Raw genomic sequence first — 21,959 nt, forward strand, 5'->3', positions numbered from 1 at the left:
TGCACTCTAATTGTGTGTGGCTGTAATGACAATGCCTGCTCTCCTGAGCGGTCCTATTGTTTGATAATGATGATGTGCTCAGTAAGAGAAAAGACGAGCTGCACTAGTGTTTTGAAAAGGAGAGGAAAACTAGCACGCTCCTGCTCTCCTGATGTAATTATTTTATTTATGGAGTATTTTGTGCATTTTTCTGGATAGCAAATAACAGCTACTTTTTTGTTGTTGTTTGGGAATGAAACAGCCTTTAACTGCGCATTGGTGCAATGTGCTTGAATATGTTGAGATACTATGGGCACTCTCTGATCCCTCTCCTGTCACTGGCATTTACTTATGAAACCCATCCCCATTCCCATCCCCACCCACCTCTGAGCTGACCCACACCTTGCCTACTAATGACTCCCAGCCCTATTAAATCTCATTCTGGCCTCCTGTCTTCTCCTACAGAAATAAAAAACTTTGCTCTCTCTTCCCTTTAACCCTCCTTTATTATGCCACAGAGTTGCACCCTTGGGCTCAAAATGGGTTGGGTGTATTGGGCTTGGTGTCTGCTGGCTGCCACGGCTTGAGGAAAGCAGTGTGACCACATGATCACGCTGCTGTTATCAGTGTATATTTGTGCATTCGCAGGGCATCATCTGTGTATGCATGACTGCATGGATGTGGTTATAGCAGCTTATAATCTTTTGAATCTCTCTGTGTGTGCGTATGAGTGTGTGTGTGAGTGCACGGGCACATATGAGTGCATGTATGCATATTTCTGTATAACTGAATGTGTGCTAGGGCATGGGAGTGAATAAACCAGCGTGTGTTTGAATCAACAGGAAGCTCCTTATGTGATGTACAAGAAAAATTATATGCATCTGGATGGGAATGACAGATATGAAGGCTACTGCGTCGATTTAGCATCTGAGATTGCCAAACATGTTGGAATTAAGTACAAACTGTCTATAGTAATGGATGGGAAGTACGGAGCCCGAGACCCCGAGACCAAGACGTGGAACGGGATGGTGGGTGAACTGGTCTATGGGGTGAGTACTGGGAGCCTCGATTTCGCTGATTACATGACAGTTTGCAAGGAACTTCAACATGAGAGGAGATCTCATTTTTCTGTCTTAAGGTTATCACCAACCCGTTGTGAACTCATCAGCTTTTGCCCAGTTCAAAGTCTAATGCTGTCTCAGGAAGCTCAGCTGTGAGTGAATTTGTCAAATGCAGCCTCAAGCATTGGGGAGTTGGTGATCATCTTGAGACGGAGAAAATGAAATCATTTCTCAGTGCTGTTCATTGCAATTAATCCTTCTTGCTTAGCCTAGAAAGCTCTCTCTCTCTTACAGTCGAAACAGAGGTAGGTACATGAAAACAATGAGTCCATATGGCAAACACACTGTAATCACTTTGATGAATGAAAGATTGTATGCCTTTGAAGTGATTGTGTAATTATGTCCAATGTTTGATGTGTATGATGAATATTGCCACATTGTAAATTCACAGCTGAGAAAATCTGCTTTCGAATCAACAGCTAAATGGTGGTTTGCGGTTTGAAACAACAAGATCCATATGTGTTGTGCTCCATAAAGGTTGAACCTCTCACATTAGGGAAGGGTCATGCCGTGTTTTACATCTGACAGAGCGCTCAGGCTCTCGCAGCACTTCAAGCATTCCAAAATTACCCCCCCACACACACACACCACTTTCTCGCCTTACTCAGAGGCCACAATAGTTGAACAGGGGCCAAATACAAAATGCATGAGGGTTAGGCTTCCTCATCTGTTCAATTTCTCAACTATCAGCCTGAGAGATTGCTTGGTTTGATGTGCTATCGCCACCAAATTATCTTTCAAACGGGAAAAGTCCACTCCCTGCAGATGGAAGATGAAAAAAATATCCCAATCACGTGGCTGTCAAGTCTTTCCAGGCCTGTAATTTTACAGCAGGTGGGCCGAGACTAATAGTTTTGTTCATTTCGACCTTTTGACCAGTAAATTAGTTTGATTTTAGTTGTCTTTTAAAGGTTAGGCCCGAGGCTGGTCTTTATTGCTTTGTTTCCCTCACCATTGATTGAGTGCTGCTTACGCCTGCACGAGGATTAAATGGTTATAGCCCTTCACAGTATTGTGTTGACAGGGTAAAGAAAACAGTCATGTTTATTGGGTCTATTTGTGTTGCTCCTAGTTTGACCTTGTAAGAAACATTTTCTGCCTTGTGCTGCTTCAATCCAATGTTTTCTCAATTTCGACATAAAAAAGACAATACGGCACAATACAAAGAATTGCCCTTCACGGAGTGGCTCCTTTGAAGAGGAGTAGTTATTTAATTAATCACACACACACTAGCTGCAGTAACACTGTCTAATGTGATTAATTATTTTCTTCTGCTTTTACAAAGAAACCCATTGTGATTTCTAAAAAGGCATCACCACTTCCATGGATGTGTTTTGATAACATAATGTGATTGAAGCAGCAGAGCAAAGGAGGGAGATAAAGAGAAACAGCTTGGAAAATGAAAAAAATAAAGCTAATGCCAGAATAAGCTGTGTTTGGGAAATCCAGCCTACTGAATGGCATGTGGCTTGCTGCTTTTTGTGTACAGCAACCTCTTTACTGTATATTCTGCAGTTTAAATTGCAGCCATTTATTGACAAAGGTTACACTTGTTATGAAGACATCAGACAACTCGCTACTTTCATTTAATATGTAATTTTAATGTAAACAATTAAATTATTGAAACAATTCAATTATTGAAACTGCTAGTCTCATAACAAGATGTAGTATGAAATTGCTTGTTGAAAGTAATTGTACAGAAAAGTTTTCCCCCTCAGTTATCTCCTTGGGTCCTGATTAAGGAAGCATTTGGTCAAACATGACTCAAACACCCATCTGCCTCTGTGGATTTTTTCCAAGCTGTCTCTCTGAAAGTCTTGCAGTTGCCCCATGCGCTTTTTCTCCTTCTTACCTCCCAATGTGGCAACATTTCAGTAAAAAAATCTGATTAATTTTACAATTTGAATCTCAGATGTATTAGCTAACATCCCAGGTCATAACTCTGCAAATGCTGCTTTTCCTGTGTGTGTGTGTGTGTGTGTGTGTGTGTGTTTTAGCCTGCCTTCAATCGTCACTGCCAGTGGCTTATTTCTTATAATCATGTGTAAAATGCGTGATGATAACATTGTTTTATTCTCCGTCTCCAGCTCCAGTATTTCACACATACTGTACATTTAAAATGACCCGTTGCTTTATGCAGGTCATGACTAATGCTTGCTGTGCATGTCCCTGTTTCCAGAGAGCAGATATAGCTGTTGCACCTCTAACCATTACTCTGGTTCGAGAGGAGGTGATAGACTTTTCCAAGCCCTTTATGAGCTTGGGCATCTCCATTATGATAAAGAAGCCGCAAAAGTCCAAGCCTGGCGTTTTCTCCTTCCTGGACCCACTGGCCTATGAGATCTGGATGTGTATAGTGTTTGCCTATATTGGGGTGAGCGTGGTCCTGTTCCTGGTCAGTCGGTTCAGTCCTTATGAGTGGAACCTCGAGGAACAGGATGAGACCAAAGACCCTCAGACACCCCCCGATCCTCCCAATGACTTTGGCATCTTCAACTCCCTCTGGTTCTCACTGGGCGCCTTCATGCAGCAGGGCTGTGACATCTCCCCCAGGTGGGTCAGCTCCTATAGACACCAGGATTGGACAGCAGCCAATTAACTTGGATGAGAGAATAAAAAAATAAAAACATGCACTGCTTTCCTTGGAAATGTGCTGTTTTAGAGTGCTGACACATTATCAAGTTGATTTACAAGGAAACTCTGATGACTGATGCAATTAGATATATTAAACACAACTGGTAGATCTTAGCAGGCTGATAGGCACCACATGCCACTGTGTAATTACATTCTGTGTTTCCATGTTATCAACCTCCATCTTGCAGATCTCTGTCGGGCCGTATTGTCGGTGGTGTGTGGTGGTTCTTCACCCTCATCATCATCTCCTCCTACACAGCCAACCTGGCTGCCTTCTTGACAGTGGAGAGGATGGTCTCTCCTATAGAAAGTGCAGAAGATCTGGCCAAACAGACAGAGATAGCATATGGCACTCTGGACTCAGGCTCCACAAAGGAGTTTTTTAGGGTGAGTAGTATCAGAAAACTGTTTTGTTTCACACACACACACAGCTTCTTACTAATCAGCCAGTTGCTCTTTTGCTGTCAGCTAAATGCCAAAACATGCAAAGGCCTAAAAATGTACACTCAAGCTTGTTGCACATAAAACTACTTTGTGTAATGTCCTTGATAAACTCCTCCTAGCAGATTTTCCATTTTGTACCTTTAGTACAGCACTCTTGACCCACACAAGATTGCTCCAAATGAGGCATGTTGACAGAGAGGCAGTTCTTGAACTCTTATGACATGAACGTGAAATTTATGCGGCTGTACTGCAGTGTGCAACCTTGAGGCACTGGGGCTGTCAGCAGAAAGTGTGATAACAACGTGGAAGACTCAGAGGTGATAAAAACAGGAGGCTAATCAAAGCACCCACATCAGGCTCAAACTCAGAAGGGTCAGCTCATGAAATATAATTAGCTAGCCGGCCGTGGCTGGCAAATTGGACCTGATAAAGAAGAGCCCTGTAGGTCAAACAGAGCGGTCTGAAAGACGGTTCAGATGGAATAAGCAATATGTCCGTCGGCATGAGGGACTAGCCCGGCAATTAAGTCATAAATTAACTAAAATCTGAAGCGAAAGTATATTAGTTTCTGAAAGGCAACCGCACACTCACTATGCAGGAGTTAAACAACGTTGCATGTCTTTAAGGCGATCAACCTTCTGCTGTGAAACTCATAGATGTCTTATCTTGTGGTGTGGCTACATCAGCAGTCCAATCCTCAGCATTTGCAGAGCAATATGTTAAAAAAGAATTAATGAAACAGCACTCTGCCTGTGATGACGAAAAGGCAATATGACAGTCTTTTATCTTACGCTCCCTCATTACTCATCAGCAGGAGAGAAACAATTCATATGCTTCACAGCTGCAGCCTGTTGGCAGAAAGAACAATTCATTTGTATTACCCCTGGGTTGAATTGCTCAGAACAACAAAATGCAAAATCAAATCCACGTTTTTACAGACAAAGAAGGACAAGATAGAGTCGGCAGAGTTTGATATTAAAAGACTTTTGTTTTAAGGCTGTACACTCGTAGGCGCTGGTTGTGAAACTGCTGTATACTGTGAAGGTAATATATCGGTTAAGGTAATATATCCTGGAAAACATGGCACATGACGTACATGACAGCAGCACTTTATTCTCCATACAACACCTCACAAAGCCTGTCATCACTTTTCCTTTAATCTGAGATGCTGCGTCTTTGTGTCACAGACATGATGGATGCCAATTACAGATTAGGTTTCCAGCCTGACAATGGAGCCACCACAGGTCTCCTGGTGGAACAATCCGAGCAGTGGTCAGGAAGGCGCAGTTTTTCCTCTGTTCTGTGTAATGAGTGTCCTAGTTACATCCCCAAGTCTTCAAATAGGAAATGACATGTGTGAACTGCTATTCCAAGGGACTTTTAATTAAAGCTGTAGAGGGCTGACAAGGAAAAAAACACACTGATTAATAGGAGTTAAAGCTGTTTGTGTTTTTCAGGAAATACATTCAGGCCTAATTAGACCCATACGGCATCAGCCAGCTGGAAATTTTAAATCAAGTCCAGTGTTTCAAACAAGACATATGTCATCATCCCTGCCACCCCCGGCCTTGAATTTTTGATGATTTCACCTGCTGTATTTTACAAAGCTGCCTGACAAGTAGAACTAACTCAGTAGTGTTGTACATTTGTAAAATACTTTTTTATGCTTCCTTACTAAGCAGAAAGCAAATTAAAGATACAGTAACATGAATATGGCATGTGATAATGAGCTATAAAACCTTCTAACTGTCATTTTGATGGTTTCCATGTTTTCAAATCAGTTGAATTATCTCATCGTCTTCTGTGGTTTAAGATATTCCTCCAAGGCTGTTTTTTGCTCCTGAAAAATGGACAAAAATGGACTGTGACAGTATTCACATCACAGTGTGTGTCCTTAGTTGGTTCTGGGAATGAGGGAAAAGCTGTAGAGGAATTTTAAAAGAGAGAGGTGTTAGAGTAGATCCCCCCAGAAAGCCCAGATTCTGCCGCTGACAACCAACTAGGACAGCTGGCCTGGGAGCCCGCTGACGTGCCCAGTGGAAGCCTGAATCGCTCCAGGCGCTTGGCAGTGCGGTTCTACCTGCACATGGCTCCTCTTCCCCATACTACCCTGCTTGTTTGGGCACCCTGTTCTCCTCTGTCTCCAGCCTGTCTGTTGCTTTACCATGAGACAATGTGGGATAGCTGCAAGCTTTGTGTTGCTCTTCCTCAACATAGCAGCTGTCATGTGCCGCTGCATGACCGTGATTTGTTTCATCATTTTAATTCCTGTCATGGATCTTTTCATGCAGTCAGTTGAATATTTGTGTTTTGGATGATTAGAAAATGATGAGTTGTACCAGCAAGGCCATGTTTATCCTCTTCATGAGGTTTTATTCCATCAAAAGGCTTGGCTCGGTTACATTTTCAAATGTACATTGAAGGAGAAGCTGGATGTTAATAATGGCTGAGATGATAAAATGGGCTGATGTGGCTGTTTAATTACGTGTAAAGACCCGGGTGAGACCATCAAAGACAACCACATTGCTGTCCTATCATGCACCTCATTAAACAGCGTAACAATGAAAGAATGATAATTGCGCAGAGAAATGAGACCACAGCATTGTTTTCTGTTCCCCTCAAAAGATTATACATTACCGAAAGCCTCAACAGCAAACATCATGCATCTTACTGATCTGCAGGTGTGTTGGAGATGGGAACAACAGCTTGAGTGCAGTCACCAATGCATTTTACTAAGCATGAAAATCAATTTCACGTCTCAGTTATTGTGGCACAGACAATATAGCTTCTCCATGGTCCAACACAATGTTTAATAAGTAGCTTTTTTTATGCAGAGCAGACCTGCATTAGGCCAGGGTTGCATGAAGAGGAGCTGGCAAAGAGATTTGTACAAGAAATCCTTAGGTTGCCCTGCAATCATATGCAGCACACTGTAACACCGAGCTCTTGTCACTATGTGGTTCAGTACAGCGCTGAGTGAAGGGGAGGCTCGTATAAAGATTAGAGCCTGTTTGCATAAAAGAGAAAGCTGACAAAAGTGATGATAGACTAGTGCGAGATAGGCGTAACCTCTGAGGGAATGCACTGTCCTCAGAGGGCCTTGTTGAACTTTAGATGAGCAGCAACAGCAGGCACGAGAGGAGCTATTGGAGTCCAGCAACAAGCATCAAAGACGAGCGATTGGTATTCAGGGCGTAGCATGTGGCACTTCAGTGACAAACTACAACCCCAGAGCCTCAACTTTCATTTCTGCATACTCGAGATACAGGTAGTCCTGGCATATAGGATATTGGGGGAAAGTGGTGATGTCCACAAACAAAATGGAAGTGAAGTGAAGTAGAAGGAAATGTAGTGGTGGCTGTTTGGAGGTGGCATTTAGATACGCAAGCAGTGGAGCGTACGTGGGAGAGGCCATAATGAAAGCAGCCTGCAACACCAAAGAAGAATAAAAAACAGGCTGCAGTTCGAAGGACAGTGGACAGAGGTCTGGAAATGGTGCATAACTCGGAATCAATACAGATTAAGTGGTTATTTAGAATGGAGAGGGCAATTTCTTTGACTTTGGACTTTAATCACTTGTCCCTTCTCAGACATTTTAATGACATTGTTGGGGACTTCTGGAACACAAACTCTCCAACCTCTAGATTTATTAATGATTTTTGAAAATACAGAAAAGCAAATCCCTCTTGTCTTCCTGTCTTCCTGTTGGCTTTCTTTCTGTCCATTTCAGGGCATTACCAAAGACTTTAAAGGCTTTACTTTTTCTTGCCAATAAGCATTTAATTTCTAGACTGAGATACCTACAGGGTAGTTTTATTGTAACAGAGTAATACTTGGATCCTCTAAGGCAGCGGTAGGCAAATAGTGGTCTGTGCGCCAAATCTGGCCCTCCACCAAAAGTACGTGAGAATAAAGGGTTTACATAAAAACATTTACATAATTTTTTTAACTGTACTGTACAAAGTAAATACAAGGCTCATTTAAATCTAAATAAACATAACCTTGTAATAAAAATAAATAAATTTACTGTATATGTACCTTGTGAATTCAAACAGTTTTAATTCCATGGCTTTAGCATATTTGACATAACAGATTTGCAACAACAATTGCTACTTTCATTAGACCATATCTGAAGCAGGCTACTGTTTATTGTGTGTGGAAAATCTAGTAAGAAAATCTCCACTCTCATAGTGCAACACAGAACAAATGTTAGCATATGAGTCATTTATTAGCACCTACGTTTTAATGGGAAAAATTATATCTGCCCCTCAGACATGATCCTAAAACCGTTACATAGATAGGTAGATTTTTTTCTCATACTGTCGTTTTCAACTGCTCCAGGCAGCTGTTTTCACGAAAAAACTGACGCTAGCAGCCCAGCACCAAATGGCAGACACCCGAAATTCACTTCTAGCTGGTAAACATAGTGGAGCATTTAGCAGCTAAGAGCTAAGAGCCTGATGTTTCTCTCAGTAGTTGGTGGAGACCAAAACAGGGCTTAAAGAGAGTAAATATTGGACTTAAATTCATCAGGTGGCCAGAAACTCGACTCTAATGCTAACGAAAATGTTACTCCATATCTGCTGGATGTGTAAATAGGCAACTGCTAACAAGTTCGCCATATAAACTTAAAAGTTGATAATAGGTCAGTGCTGTGTTTATAGCTTGTTTCTGCTACCCTCCATCTACCCAAAATCAGTTATTGCAGGTTTAAGTCAGGCTTGTGTCTCCACCTCCCCCATAAAACTATGTCAACCCCACATTGAAAAACAAATAAGTGGCCAATTCTTGTACCTAATTGCAGACCCCTGCTCTAAGGAAACCTTCATTTGTATGTGCATGCATTAGTGTGCCCGTGTGCCTGTGCATTCATATCTGCATGTGATTTGGCCATGGTGATTCAAAGACTTCTGCCCAGAAGAATAATAAGCACCCACCAGTTTTCCTCTGACTTCCCTCTAACTTTGTCTTGCTAAAGGCAAGTCATGTTCTCTTTATTCCTCATCTTAGGTCACCACGCTGAAATGACAGAGTTTGTCTGTATGACTATTACAAGACAGCAGGAAACTCACTGGTTCTTGACAGATTTGCAGGAGGAACACCTACACAGATGATGTAACTGTGTCGCTTAGGTAGGAGGGCTGGCTGAGATCGACTATTTATGTACTTCATTATAAACAGAGCAACATTATGATTGCTTTAGTATAATCTGAAGACATTTAAAGGAGGATTATGCCGTTTGACAGTTACCCAGCATAGACTTGTGTTTCTTTTGACTTTGTACGATAGCTATCAAATGTAGCCACTCCCTACTAATTGTCTGGAAGCTCATTTAGATTGTTCTAACAGGGCCATTATATGGTGTGAAGGAGAGCCACATGTGTAAAGCTGTATTTATGGCAGTATATAATTGCTGAACAAATTGTCTGTTCATTGATGATGGACTTTTACAGTCATTATTCTCTAACTGAATTTTAAATGACCACCGTAGACTGGAATGTGAATGATTACCTTTTAAAGGAGATGAGAGTAGACTTCCAATGCATTATGGCGTGTTCGTGTGTGTACTGTATGTGTGTGTCTGCATATTTGTGTGCCAGCAGTCAATAATCAAATATCTCTCTTTCTCTGCTGTGCTTTCTCACTGTATCTTGTTTGCTTTTCTCTCTCTCTATCAGAATCTGCCTTAAGCCATCTCACTGGTGGCTTTAGTTTGTGGAATCGGCCTATTTAGGTTTTGGTCACACTCTGTCTCCGCTCTGATATTGATGAATTGACTTCATAAAGCACTGAGGCAGCACACTCTGTCGTCAGTAATCAATGCCCAGATCTATTCTTTTCTCTTCATTTGAGGAGGCGTCTGGAGCTTTCCCAATGTCGAGCAGATGAGTCCCGGGTCTTTGGGGAAATTGTCCTCCAAACTAGTGTCCTTTCCATGAAGTCTGACACATGCAAATTGAACCCATTTAACAAGATTGTCAACAAAAACATAACATCTGACTCTAACTGCCCTCTCATCCATTGTATTTGCATTAAAATAGAATGGCTATCGCTCCCAACTTAAAGGCTTTTTCATCGGAGCAGAGAGCATTCATCATGTAGACTTTTAATTTGTGTTATGTTGCTGTCTCATGTCATCCTCACCCTTGGCCTGATGCTCTATGACAGATGCCTACAAACAAATTCTATATGATTACATAAAGCCAGTGAAGCATTTTCATTATGTCAAGGTTAATGCTTTTGTTTATTAATAGAAATGCATTAGAGATGAATATGTTGAGGGGGCTTTTACCAATTCAGGACAGCGATGAGTCTGTGTACTGATCAGTATGTTTGGACATGCAAAGCTACAGAGCTCAGTATTCACGAGCAGTTTTCAAAGTGTACTTTATTTTCAACTGTCAATAACAGAGATTTACAACATGTGATCTTGACTTTTTTCTAGCATTCCTAGTTGACTGTATGACCTGTTAACAAGCGCTACAACTAACAATTATTTACATTATCGATTAGCTTGTGCATTATTTTTTTAATTAAGCGCATTTAGTCTATAAAATGTCAGAACATTTGCAATTTTCCAGAGGCCAAGTTGACTTCTTCAAGTTGTTTGTTTTGTCTAACAAACAGACAACAAACTAAAATTCAAGAGAGAAAACCCCAGAGAAAACATTTGAGAAGCTGGAAGCAGCAAATGTTTGGCATTTTTAGAAGTCAACTACAGCTAGTGCTGTAGCTAAAAAGTGTTAATTTTGTGCACTACTTTGGTTTATGAACAAATACCTGCAAAACTAGTAACGTTCTAAGATGGTGAAAATGGTACATAGAACATGCTAAACATCAGCATGTTATCATTGTCTTTGTGAGCATGTTAGCGTGCTGATGTTAGCATTTAGCTCCATGCACCGCTGTGCCTCACAGAGCTGCTAGTGCGGCTGTAGACTTGTTGCTTGACAAATGACTTAATTAATTATCTAACTATAAAAATTGTTGCTGATTATTTTTCGGTCAGTCAATTAATTAATTAATTCATGATGATAACGACTAATCACCTCACATTTTACTCTGGCTAAACTGAAGACTGAAGACTAAAAAACACAGCAGGGAAGTATCTCCGACAGATGTTGGTGTGTCAGCAGCTTGTCCATATTCCATACACAAACCCTTTTGGTTGACAGTAGATCTTTTGATTCAGCCAGTTCTTGAAAACCATCCAAGCTCTTGGTCTTTCTCTGGCCTTTACTGAAAGAAAGTATATTTTTTATGTGGGATTCAGTCTGCAGTACTCACAGTGCCACTCGGGAACTGGCTCATCACTGTTTGGACCAGGATCTGTTCAAAGTGTGAAATGCCTATGCCAAAATAAATCCAGCAGCATTGAATAATTTAATTGATGCTTATTATAGATAGCGCTCAACTCCCACAGATTTTACAGGCTAAGCCTGACCCCCAGGCGCTGGGAAAATGCTCATCTGTGTCACTTTGTGATGGGTCGCCTTGTGCCTGTGAAACCTGCTTTCTTGTGCACTTCTCTTGCTTCTTATGCGCATTGCCTCTGAGTCACAGTTGAGATGTTACATTAAGGACAGTGTTGTTGAAATTAATGACTGTAATAAGTTCTACAAGTTAAATTAAGACTATAAACTAATGCTCAAATTCACTAAGAGAGATTGGTCCAAAACTTTTGCAAGTTTCCATATAAATTATATAAATAATATAAGCTATTTTTATAACCAAGTCCACAAATGCCAGTATTTCTACTAAAACCCAATTTGCATGACATTTTTACTGTACAGGTGATGTGTGATCCTCATTCTCAGTGAAATTGAGCCTCAAGCTGCAACATAATGTTTGAAAAGTACATTTATGCTGATGAAGATAAATGGATTTTGTAAATTCTTGTACTTCATGATCTTGTAAAAGTCCACCAGCTACATTTTCTGGAAGTATTTAAAGATATCACGCTGCCACTTTCTGAGATGTCTATAAATACTTCATGATGCCAGTTTAAATGATGTGATCATTAAGCACAAAAATCCTACAAAATCCATTGAATGCATATGACTTTTTGGATGTCTAAACTACTTCTCTTCTCCTTTGCTTCTCTGCACAGCGGTCCAAAATAGCAGTGTATGAGAAGATGTGGTCATACATGAAATCCGCTGAACCCTCAGTGTTTGTTAAGACCACACCCGATGGCGTAGCCCGGGTACGAAAGTCAAAGGGCAAGTTTGCCTTCCTCCTCGAGTCCACCATGAATGAGTACATCGAGCAGCGGAAGCCGTGCGACACCATGAAAGTGGGCGGGAACCTCGACTCGAAAGGATACGGTGTGGCGACGCCCAAAGGCTCAGCATTAAGGTGGGTGGGATAATATAACAATATTCTCCATGTTGTTATAGTATTCCACCTACCCTGATGTCCCCCTGTTGTCATTCTCTTCCTCTTCTTGTTTTTTTTATGGACACAGAGGTAATGGTAGTATGCCTTTCAATGCACTTGGATACAAAGGTTTAATAATGATAATCAATGTTTTTGTAATATATTTATATATATATATATGATAAGACTTGCTATTTTCTAGTAGAGGAATCAAATCCAGATAACAAGTCTAAATTTAACAATCATTTCATATTTATGTCTCTCTTACTGTTGCTTTTCTCTCTCCTTCAATCTCTTCTTCTGTCCCGTGTGCTGTCCTACCTGACTGTTGTATTGTCACTTTTAATTTAACAGTTCAATGGTTTTTCAATTTAGCCTTTAAAAGCTGCGCTGTCACTTGTGACGAATGTTAATTGCATGATGTTTGTTGTTGTTACTTTTCTTCTCAATGACAAGTGTCCCCATCCCGCACACTTCAGTTTCTAAACTACGTAACCCTTCATGCCACCTTTTCCAAGATTTAACACTGTCTTTACCTTATATGAGCCTTTCTTATCTCTCCATATTCCTTAAATTCTTAAACAATTTGTCCTTTCCTAGACCATTCTGATTAACAGATATTCTGTGCATAAGCCCCTGCTTTGACAGTGGTAGTCTTACTACCATTACATTACATCATTATGATGCTTAGTACAATTATTACTTTGCATTAGATTTCTCACGGACCTGTGCATTTTCTTACAAGTTATGTTTTATCGTTTCAAGAAATGCTGTTAACCTGGCAGTTTTAAAACTGAATGAGCAAGGCCTCTTGGACAAATTGAAAAACAAATGGTGGTACGACAAGGGAGAGTGCGGCAGCGGGGGAGGTGACTCCAAGGTCAGCCTCGATGTCACCACAATCGGGTACCATAGTGCAGAGTAATCGGCAAGGCTGTTACAACAACCCAACCATAACCAAACCAACTGTCCGACCTCAACCAACCTGCTGCTGCCCCACGGCAGATTACCAAATTAACTTCTAGTCTGACCAGACACTTCAAGAGCTCAGATCTAACTAAGGAGCCTTTGCTTAGCCAACAGAAAAATAATATTTGTGGTTATTGAGACTGTAATGTTAGTAGCAAAGAATTGTGATAGGAGTTTTTTCTCTGTATGACAAACTTTGAAGTTACTGGAAATTCTCAGAAAAGGGAGACTATTAGGTGAATGTGGCTGCCCTGCAGTTGTGAAAGGTTGAGCTTTATTTATTCACCCTTACACATGTGTAGGGCAGATCAGCCAGTCTCAGATATTAGGACTTTGTCTAGGTAGCTTTGACAGTTTGAGTAAAACACACATTGTAATTTAAGTTTGCCAGTGATAGAATATCTTACATTGAAAAGTTTGAAACCTCCAGCCTTCCCTCCTGAAGGTGAAGTTTGCTAATCCTGTAAAACACATGCCTTTGCAGTACTTCACTGCACAGCTGCTTCACATCCATGACACTGGCCCAGAACCCATGAGCTTTAAAGCCAACATGATACATTCTACTTAACGGCAAAAAAACTCAAAATGGCTGCTCAGCTGAGGCCAACAGGAAAGCAAGGGGAACAGCGGCGTCTTGAGGGGACTAAGCATTGCAGGCAAACGTGAGAATTCTAATTAAACAAAAGACCTATGATTTATTTTTAAAGAGTCATCTGATAAACCACCTGTGGTTTGATTCCACTACATGCAGTTCCTACCCCAATTCATTAATAACCCAGCTGTGACCCTTTTGACCATCAGATCTCTCCCTCTTCTTCTGTGGTTAAATGATGAATGATTTTTCCATTATGGAAGCTAATGGTGCAAAGTGTAAAACCCCACTCAACCATGACAATTTAGTGTAATGCTACATAGAATATGTGCCATGAAGCATTGTGCTATTTTCATTAGATTACATATACGACAGTAGCATTATATTCTTTACAATGCAGGTCAGCTGATGCTGTCAGCACGCATGTGATGATCTGGTCAGGTAATTGGCTAAATTACAGACAAGCTGCAAGGTCTGCAGATTGTGTCATAACTCTCTTAATGTCATTTGTCATGGATTGGCCAAGACCACAACGAACAGTTAAACTGCAGCGGGTTCATTTTTAATATAGCATCACCACAAGAGGCTGCATGAGGCACAGATCAAATAATGTCTTACTAAATGCCTGTGGTTCATTTCTGAAAAGGATTCAAGTATTCAAAAGTCACCTTTTCAGTGTTTGCATTGCTAACATTGCTATGTTCTGTAGTCACTGAGCTCAAGAGGCCTCCCTGTGCTACTGAGAGCTCATGCTCAGGAGCCATTTGAAAGCACCTGTCTCTTGTGCTGTCATCGATCTTTTATCATGCACAGGTATGTACTGTCTGTCTGTTTCCTGGCTTGTTTTGGCTCCCCAGGACTCAGTGGAAAGGCCCGATTAGGTGGAATAAAGCGGCCTGGAGCGCTCTGTTCCAAACAGTGCATTGCTTGGCGCTGTCCCGCTCACAGCTCTGTGTTCCAACAGACATCAGGAGTTGCACATAATCATGCACACAGCTGCATGCACACCAAGTTAACACAGCTCTCTCCTGCCCTCAGGCACAACACAGTGCAGCCTTGATTGAGTTTCAGACACAGAGCATGTTACAGGGTAATTGCATTGTTAATCAATGTCTCTCAGAGCCAAGACAATAGTCTGGTCTTCACAGTCCGTTTCTCCAGATTGGCTATGAGGGATATACAGTGGTGTAATCTTCTCTCAGTGCATTATGCATTGCATGGATCCCTTTGGGGGACATTGTTCCCGGGGAGTAGTCAGGTTACTCATTTATCTATTTCTTTGCTTCTGATTTGCTTTTCACTTTCACACAGACAGATTGACCTGAGCCACAAACTGTTATACTACGACTACAAAATGTGATCTTCATCCAGCCTTTACAATTGTTTTTTCCTGAAGTAATTTAGTGCAATAGAATATTATGACCATTTAGATTTACATACAGTATTTTGACGTCATGATATAACTCCTAGAGATATTAAATGGCAAGAAACAGCTGTGTCAGACATTAGATTATGCAGCTACAGGCAAATATGAGAGGAATTATTCCACTTTTGAGCTTAGTCCTGGAGCTCTATGCAGTTTGGTTGGGACACACTTCATCTGACACTAATCTGGCGTAATTGAGAGATAAGGTTTTCTTAGCGATATGTCGGAACAGAACGCACAAGAATTAATTAAGTTTTCACTTTTGGGCATAGTTGCTTGGATAAGAAATTGGTTGTAATACCTCCAGAATTGATTGTTGTCATGCTGGTGACACTACTATTAGCTATCGCAGGAGTAAGCTGATATTGTGGAAATGGAAAGGTAGTGTCTATCACTTAGATTTTTCTGTTTGTTAAGACAAAGCTCCTGTTGGACTGAACTTGTTAAATGCTGTTCTGAAAGCCCCTGTGATCTGTTACCTGCCCCCAAACCAATGTACCCCGATGCTTTTTAATACTCATAGACTTGCAGATTGTGCTCTCAGTACCTGCTCGTCGCCCTGTTAACAGCGTCTGCCGATTACTCAAAGCGATATGGGTAGGTCCTGGCTTTAGACTAGGGGTTCTAAAGGTAATAGGTAGAATGCCTGCTATCTGTGATGTTGACATAGCCAGGAGCCCTGCTTTATCGCTTTGTAAAGTATGTAGTAGTTTAAAAGTTGAATAACATAAAATAACATAATATAATGTTATTTATGTTATTTCCCACGTGAAGAACTCCTGTAAACCTTGCAGTATTGAAACTCAGTGAACAAGGCATCTTAGACAAGCTGAAAAACAAATGGTGGTACGATAAGGGTGAATGTGGAACCAAGGACTCTGGAAGTAAGGTCAGTCGCTGCAGGTCTTTTGTACTGATTCCAAATTGCATTTTGACGTACTGTTCATATGCAAGACAAGACTTCTCTAACATCTATAGTATACATTTTGTTCATTTGCTGCACATAATTTTTCTTTTTTTTAGTCTTTCAGTTTTTCTGCCACAAACTGTAACACAGTTTATATGTGGCTTTAACACAAGGCACTGCTTCCCCAAGTCATTTTTTTCTTTTATGCCATAGAAATGAGACACTTTTTGATGCAGTTTAAAATGTAGAGACTCTCTTTTTGTGAAAACTGTAATGATAATACTGTGGGGAAATTGCTGAAGTGCCTTTCAGATACACTCTTTCAATTGAATCACAACAGTTAACATTTGTTGATAAATGCTATTTTTGCTCATTTTCACTCTTGACATTCATGATACTTTGACCATTATGCTGCTGTTTCTATTTACCAAACTGTTAATGAAAATTTGATTTATTTGTGTTGTTACTAGTTTGCATCGAGATGTGTCTGTTAGATTCTTTGGCCTCCTGTGGTGTGATGAACAAGCAAAGCCTCTTATTGTGATGAGTTACTCAAATTCAACTTCTCAAAGCGGCGAGAGCGCCATAGGGTGTCCTCTAAATCTTGTAGCTGCTCGGAGTTGAGGTTAGAGGCTCTGTTTGCACAGTACAAGAAGTTGAGGAATGTAATAAACCCACTATTTAACCCTCTGAGATACAGTCAAAGCCTCAGATTACAGGTTAGGGTTGCTAGATAGCTTTATGATATCGCCATACTCATAGGGTTAAACTGCAAATAGTAAAACTCTAATGAACAAATTTTTAATGAATATGTTTGGTAGGTAAGCAGCAGCAAAATGGTTTGATCTTTAGTGTTTAGTGTTTTTTTTTTAACCTTTAATGGAGCTATCATTCATCTACTATGAATTTGACTGTACTGTATGACAATGTTGCCATGAGAGTTATACGTACATGTCGCTAAGAGGATTAAAAAAGATAGGGATTTTCAGAGCTATCGACCTATGCGATACTGACCAGCTTCCTAACATGGTCAAGAGCAGAAGCCATTTTACATACATGTAGCGTAGGGAAGGAAAGCTCTACATTCACCAGCAGATAGAGCATTAAGAGTTGGCTTCTTTCTCCTTAGTGGAGAATGGTTTGACTATGGCAGTCTGAAGTTCCTTACAACTTTGTGACAACCATAGGGAAATCAGTTCAGTTCAAAATTCTAGCCTTAGCTCCTCATTACATCTTCAATTTTTGGTTGCTTGTAGCAGTTAGTATCCATAATCTGCCATATGTAGCACTAGTAAGATAGTATGATGATTTAATAAAGCAGTTTTAAGTCAAGGCAATGTGAGGCTCAGTTTGAAGGATGCAGGCTGCATTTTGTTCTGCTGCCCTTGCTCCACTGCAAAACTCTTAACTATGTTATTCACTTTCCCCCAGGACAAGACAAGTGCTCTCAGCCTAAGCAATGTGGCTGGTGTCTTCTATATTCTGGTTGGAGGGCTGGGGCTGGCCATGATGGTGGCTCTGATAGAGTTCTGTTATAAATCACGACAAGAAACCAAACGGCTGAAATTGGCCAAGAATGCCCAGAATTTTAAGCCGGCTCCCCCGACCAACACCCAGAACTTTGCCACATACAGAGAAGGCTACAACGTATACGGAACCGAGAGCGTTAAGATCTAGAGGTACGTCTCCTCTCCTTACTGTCCACACAGTCCCCCGGGCACTGTGGGAGATGAATCATTTAGCTTCCTGTCATATCAGTTAGAGTAAATAATTAATTTGTATGTGTTGCTGTGTAGCTGCTGGTTGTGAAATTTTTTATGGCTGTCATGTTGGGAACAATAGAACACACATGCCCTCTCAAATACAAAACTCTGAGATATTGTTTATGTCTTGAAACATATAGCTGCATTGAGAGTGCCTCAGGCTACACGGAGGCTACAAAACACGAGCTTAGCAAGTTACCAGCTACACAGCCTTTTGTTTTAGATAGTATCATAGAACTGCTGCATAGAGCTATTTTGCATTGTGTAAAACATTTGCCTGTTGTTAAAATGTGTTTTATTCTGTGATTGTAATCTGATCTTTAAAGGGTCAGTTCTTCCAAATTCCAAAAAAACCACAACAGATTTTCTCACTTACCTCTAATGGTATCCAGCCATGCTGATATTTTTATATCATTTTATAATTTTGTCTATAGTTTTGAGATTTCAGCCTCCATCTCAATACAACAGAGGTGAATGGAATTTAATTTGTGCTGCTCACAGCATTAAAAAATTAGGTAACACTTTACTTGGATAGAGTATTTGTAAAATTTCAACTGCTTCGCTGTTGTCTGTAGATGTTTAACAGGCGAAGATGTTAGTAAACAGTTCCCTTTTTACACATAGGATTCATTTGGGGTCGTATTTATGGCCACCTGAATAATGTAAGTCTGCCTGCTGAGTCTGAAAATGTTGATGAGAGCAGTGAGAGTTAATCAAAACAGTAAAGTTGCGAGACAGAAAACCAAAATAATGAGCTAAAAGATGCAAAATCTTCCATAGAGCTGAGGGAAGCTGAAGAGTTGGGTGATAATTATCTGTGTGTTTGTCACTATGAGTGACCTCTGTCACATTACATGTAGTCATTTAACCCATTGTTAATATAAAAATCTTGATTAGTGCAGCTTTAAAAACTTCAACAGCAGCATTTCTTTTTAGAAACAGTGACCCTGTTACTGCCTTTACTCTGGATAATTCACAGAACACACTGTGAAATGCTTTCATAGGGACTATTTCTTCTGTAGAAAGTTAATAAGTAGTTCCAATGAAAGCTCAATTGCCCTTTAATACCACTAGAGGAAGGGAATTTGCAAAATATCTCTATACAGCAGTTCTACAGCACTGAATTAAACAAAGGGGAGCATACCCTAATAAGTACACTGTTAAATATATTGTGAGTTTTGTATTTGATTGGATTGATTGCATGTGTGTTCTGTTGCTTCCCGTTAAACACACAGTGTGACAAGTCTGTTTACAAAAGTACAGCTGTACGACAGAGCAACATCATTTTAAGGCCCTGAAAACATATTTTCTCAGTCAACTTCTTACTTTGAGTGATGGAATCCTACACGAACACAGTATTTTCTGCCAAAGTAGAGTAAGTTTTGATTATTTATGTGGGAGACTTCTGTATTTTTGTTTTTTTTTTCTGTACTCTTCTCACTGGTTTGAAGTGGGCAAGGCTTGGTTGGAAAAGGGCAGAGTAACTTTATATTCAATTGTTTTTTATTTAGCCACAAATATTTGGTGTTATTCAAAAAAATGTAAGATTTTGAAACCAAGTTTTCAGGGGTTTTTAAAAAAAGTAAAGGCAATAAATAAAAAAAAAATGTTTTTATGCATTTTGAAGTTTCCATTTTTAGCCAACATGAGTCATACGTTTTTCCTGACAATCATATAAACCTCAACTCTTCCCATGTTTGCTTCTGCTCTGTATGTTGACACAGGTTTAGGAAACATTTCCATTGTCCCTTACAACTGTGACTAAACATCTATGACAGGACAGGATCATGGGGATTGAGCTCCAAGCCAAATCCTCTCGGACACGGCACGATAATCTGCAATGACGACACGACTGGACTGGTCACGGGAAGAGCCGATGCGGTTCCCTCCTCTCAGTGCCTTATGGAACTCTGAGTCCAATCAATGCAACTCATTCACAATGATATTGCTTTTTGCTTGAAACTCATACAAAACAGAAGAATGGTGCAGTGATTAAAAATATAGATGTATTATATATAATACATTTGACATGTTACAATGAATGAGAGAACTAAAGCCATCATTTGCAACCCTAAGCACATTTTGAAGTGCCAGAAAGAGGACGAATCTTATATGACAAGTGTCTAATTGGTTTCTTGTAATCAATACGATCAGATTACTCTTCATCCTTCTGCTGCCAGATTTTCACTGGTTATATGTGTTCAAATACTTTTATTAGATCTATTCAGTGCACTGTAAGACACTGGTTATTAGAGAATAGCTTTTATACTGCTGTAAATCACTTATAGTGACCTTGTACTTGTTTTAAAAGACAGATTGATCTTATTTGAGCAAAACGCCATTTAGCCCAAAACAATTATGAGTGTGTTGTTTGTACTCTAAACTCTGGTGCTGCTGCCACTGTCTTCTAAACGTTTGATGGGACTCATGAAGATGAGAAGATGATCTGGTTTGGCTTTTACGCACCACAGAACCAGGTCATGATTCACACTTCCAATACTGCCAAAAGTGTGTTTTGTATGACAAAGAGTGTGTAAAGAAAAGTATTCATGGTTGAGTAAAAAAAAAAAAAATCTGTTTGTGATTTACAGTTTGTAAAATATCAAAGGAGCACTGACTCGCTAAGGTTCGTCAATCCAAACAGTCTTTCCCTGAAGTCTAGAGTCATCCAAGTCTTCGTACATGAAAGTAAAACCAAACAGAGAGGGTAATTCAATTGTAGATTAACTGCAATCCAATTAAAGGATAACAGTAATGGCTTTTAAACTGTAGTATTTTGGGTTACCTTACCATTTCCTTTAACAATTGCACATTTTACAATGAGCTGTGGTTTGCTTTTAATTTGATTTCCTTTAATGAGCATTACAGTGTTTGGTGACTTCACTTAGTAAATGAAAATGAAAAATATATGAATACAACGGAAAATAGATTTATACAAGGTTATACCAGGGAGAGTCCTGAAGCTTAGCACATTTCCATATTGTTGTAATAATTTCTTTTCTTTCAAAAAGACTGTGATTCCATAGGATTTAGGAAGATAATTATCTAATCACCTGAAACTATGGGCAGATAGTTTTATATTTTAAAAAAAGAAACTGATAATGTGAAGAAAAATAATGAACGAGTTGAGAAAGATATGTACATTTAGATAAATGAGAATTATTTATATTACACGATGAAAGATTGGTTTCCCTTTTTTTCCCCCTTTTTGGTTCTTTTTTTCTAAAAAACTGCATGTCAAATCAGTGATGCTTGACGAGCTCTGCTACTCACAAACTGACCTTAGGTTAACGTTAGAAATCCAGCCCTGGTTATTCTTTTGTAAATCAGTTTCACCTTTTTTCTTTTTTGTATGCCTCACCTTCTGCAACAACAAAAATCGCCAGGCATAGTAGTGGGTACAAAAGAGCAAGAAATGCATGCATAATTTGCTGAACCTCATTAGTGAGGCGCTGTACAGAGAATTTTAATACATTTTGTAAATAAAATGTACAGAAAGGATCCTGTGTCTGTGTTCATGTCATTTTGCAACACTATTTGAACCTGTGTACAGTGAATAACACTGTGGATGATTTTGTGGCCTGCAGGGGTTACAGCAGGAGCACATCTCGGCTCAGGTTAAACACACTGCATACTTTAACTCCAGTATCAGTAGCCTGACCGGCCCCCCTGCAGATAAATACACAAAGAGAGGAGTTTTTCCTATAATGGTCCAATATTGAGCCGTTAGTCATTGGAAGTGTGT

At 40.0% G+C, this 21,959-nt stretch overlaps 1 protein-coding gene across 6 annotated transcripts in view; it reads left to right on the plus strand.

The window, feature by feature from the left end:
* Positions 1–21,715, plus strand: part of LOC122880427 (glutamate receptor 3) — an 81,110-nt gene extending 59,395 nt beyond the window's left edge. The window contains exons 10-16 of one of the 6 annotated variants that reach the window (XR_006378932.1): positions 822–1,028; positions 3,280–3,653; positions 3,923–4,121; positions 12,289–12,536; positions 13,323–13,437; positions 16,319–16,433; positions 17,883–18,030. Coding sequence is in view for 4 of the 6 variants with exons in the window: in XM_044205551.1 (XP_044061486.1) it covers positions 822–1,028; positions 3,280–3,653; positions 3,923–4,121; positions 12,289–12,536; positions 13,323–13,437; positions 17,883–18,128 (1,389 nt within the window). In the remaining 2 variants the exon portion in view is untranslated. Of the gene's footprint in view, positions 1–821; positions 1,029–3,279; positions 3,654–3,922; positions 4,122–12,288; positions 12,537–12,911; positions 12,961–13,322; positions 18,131–19,938 lie in introns of those variants that run through there. The other 5 variants (XM_044205551.1, XM_044205550.1, XR_006378931.1 and 2 more) reach the window with 5 other exon arrangements.
* The last annotated feature ends 244 nt before the right edge of the window (positions 21,716–21,959 follow it).

Source organism: Siniperca chuatsi, linkage group LG8 (assembly GCF_020085105.1).
Source record: "Siniperca chuatsi isolate FFG_IHB_CAS linkage group LG8, ASM2008510v1, whole genome shotgun sequence".
In the NCBI taxonomy this organism is placed as follows: Eukaryota; Metazoa; Chordata; class Actinopteri; order Centrarchiformes; family Sinipercidae; genus Siniperca; species Siniperca chuatsi.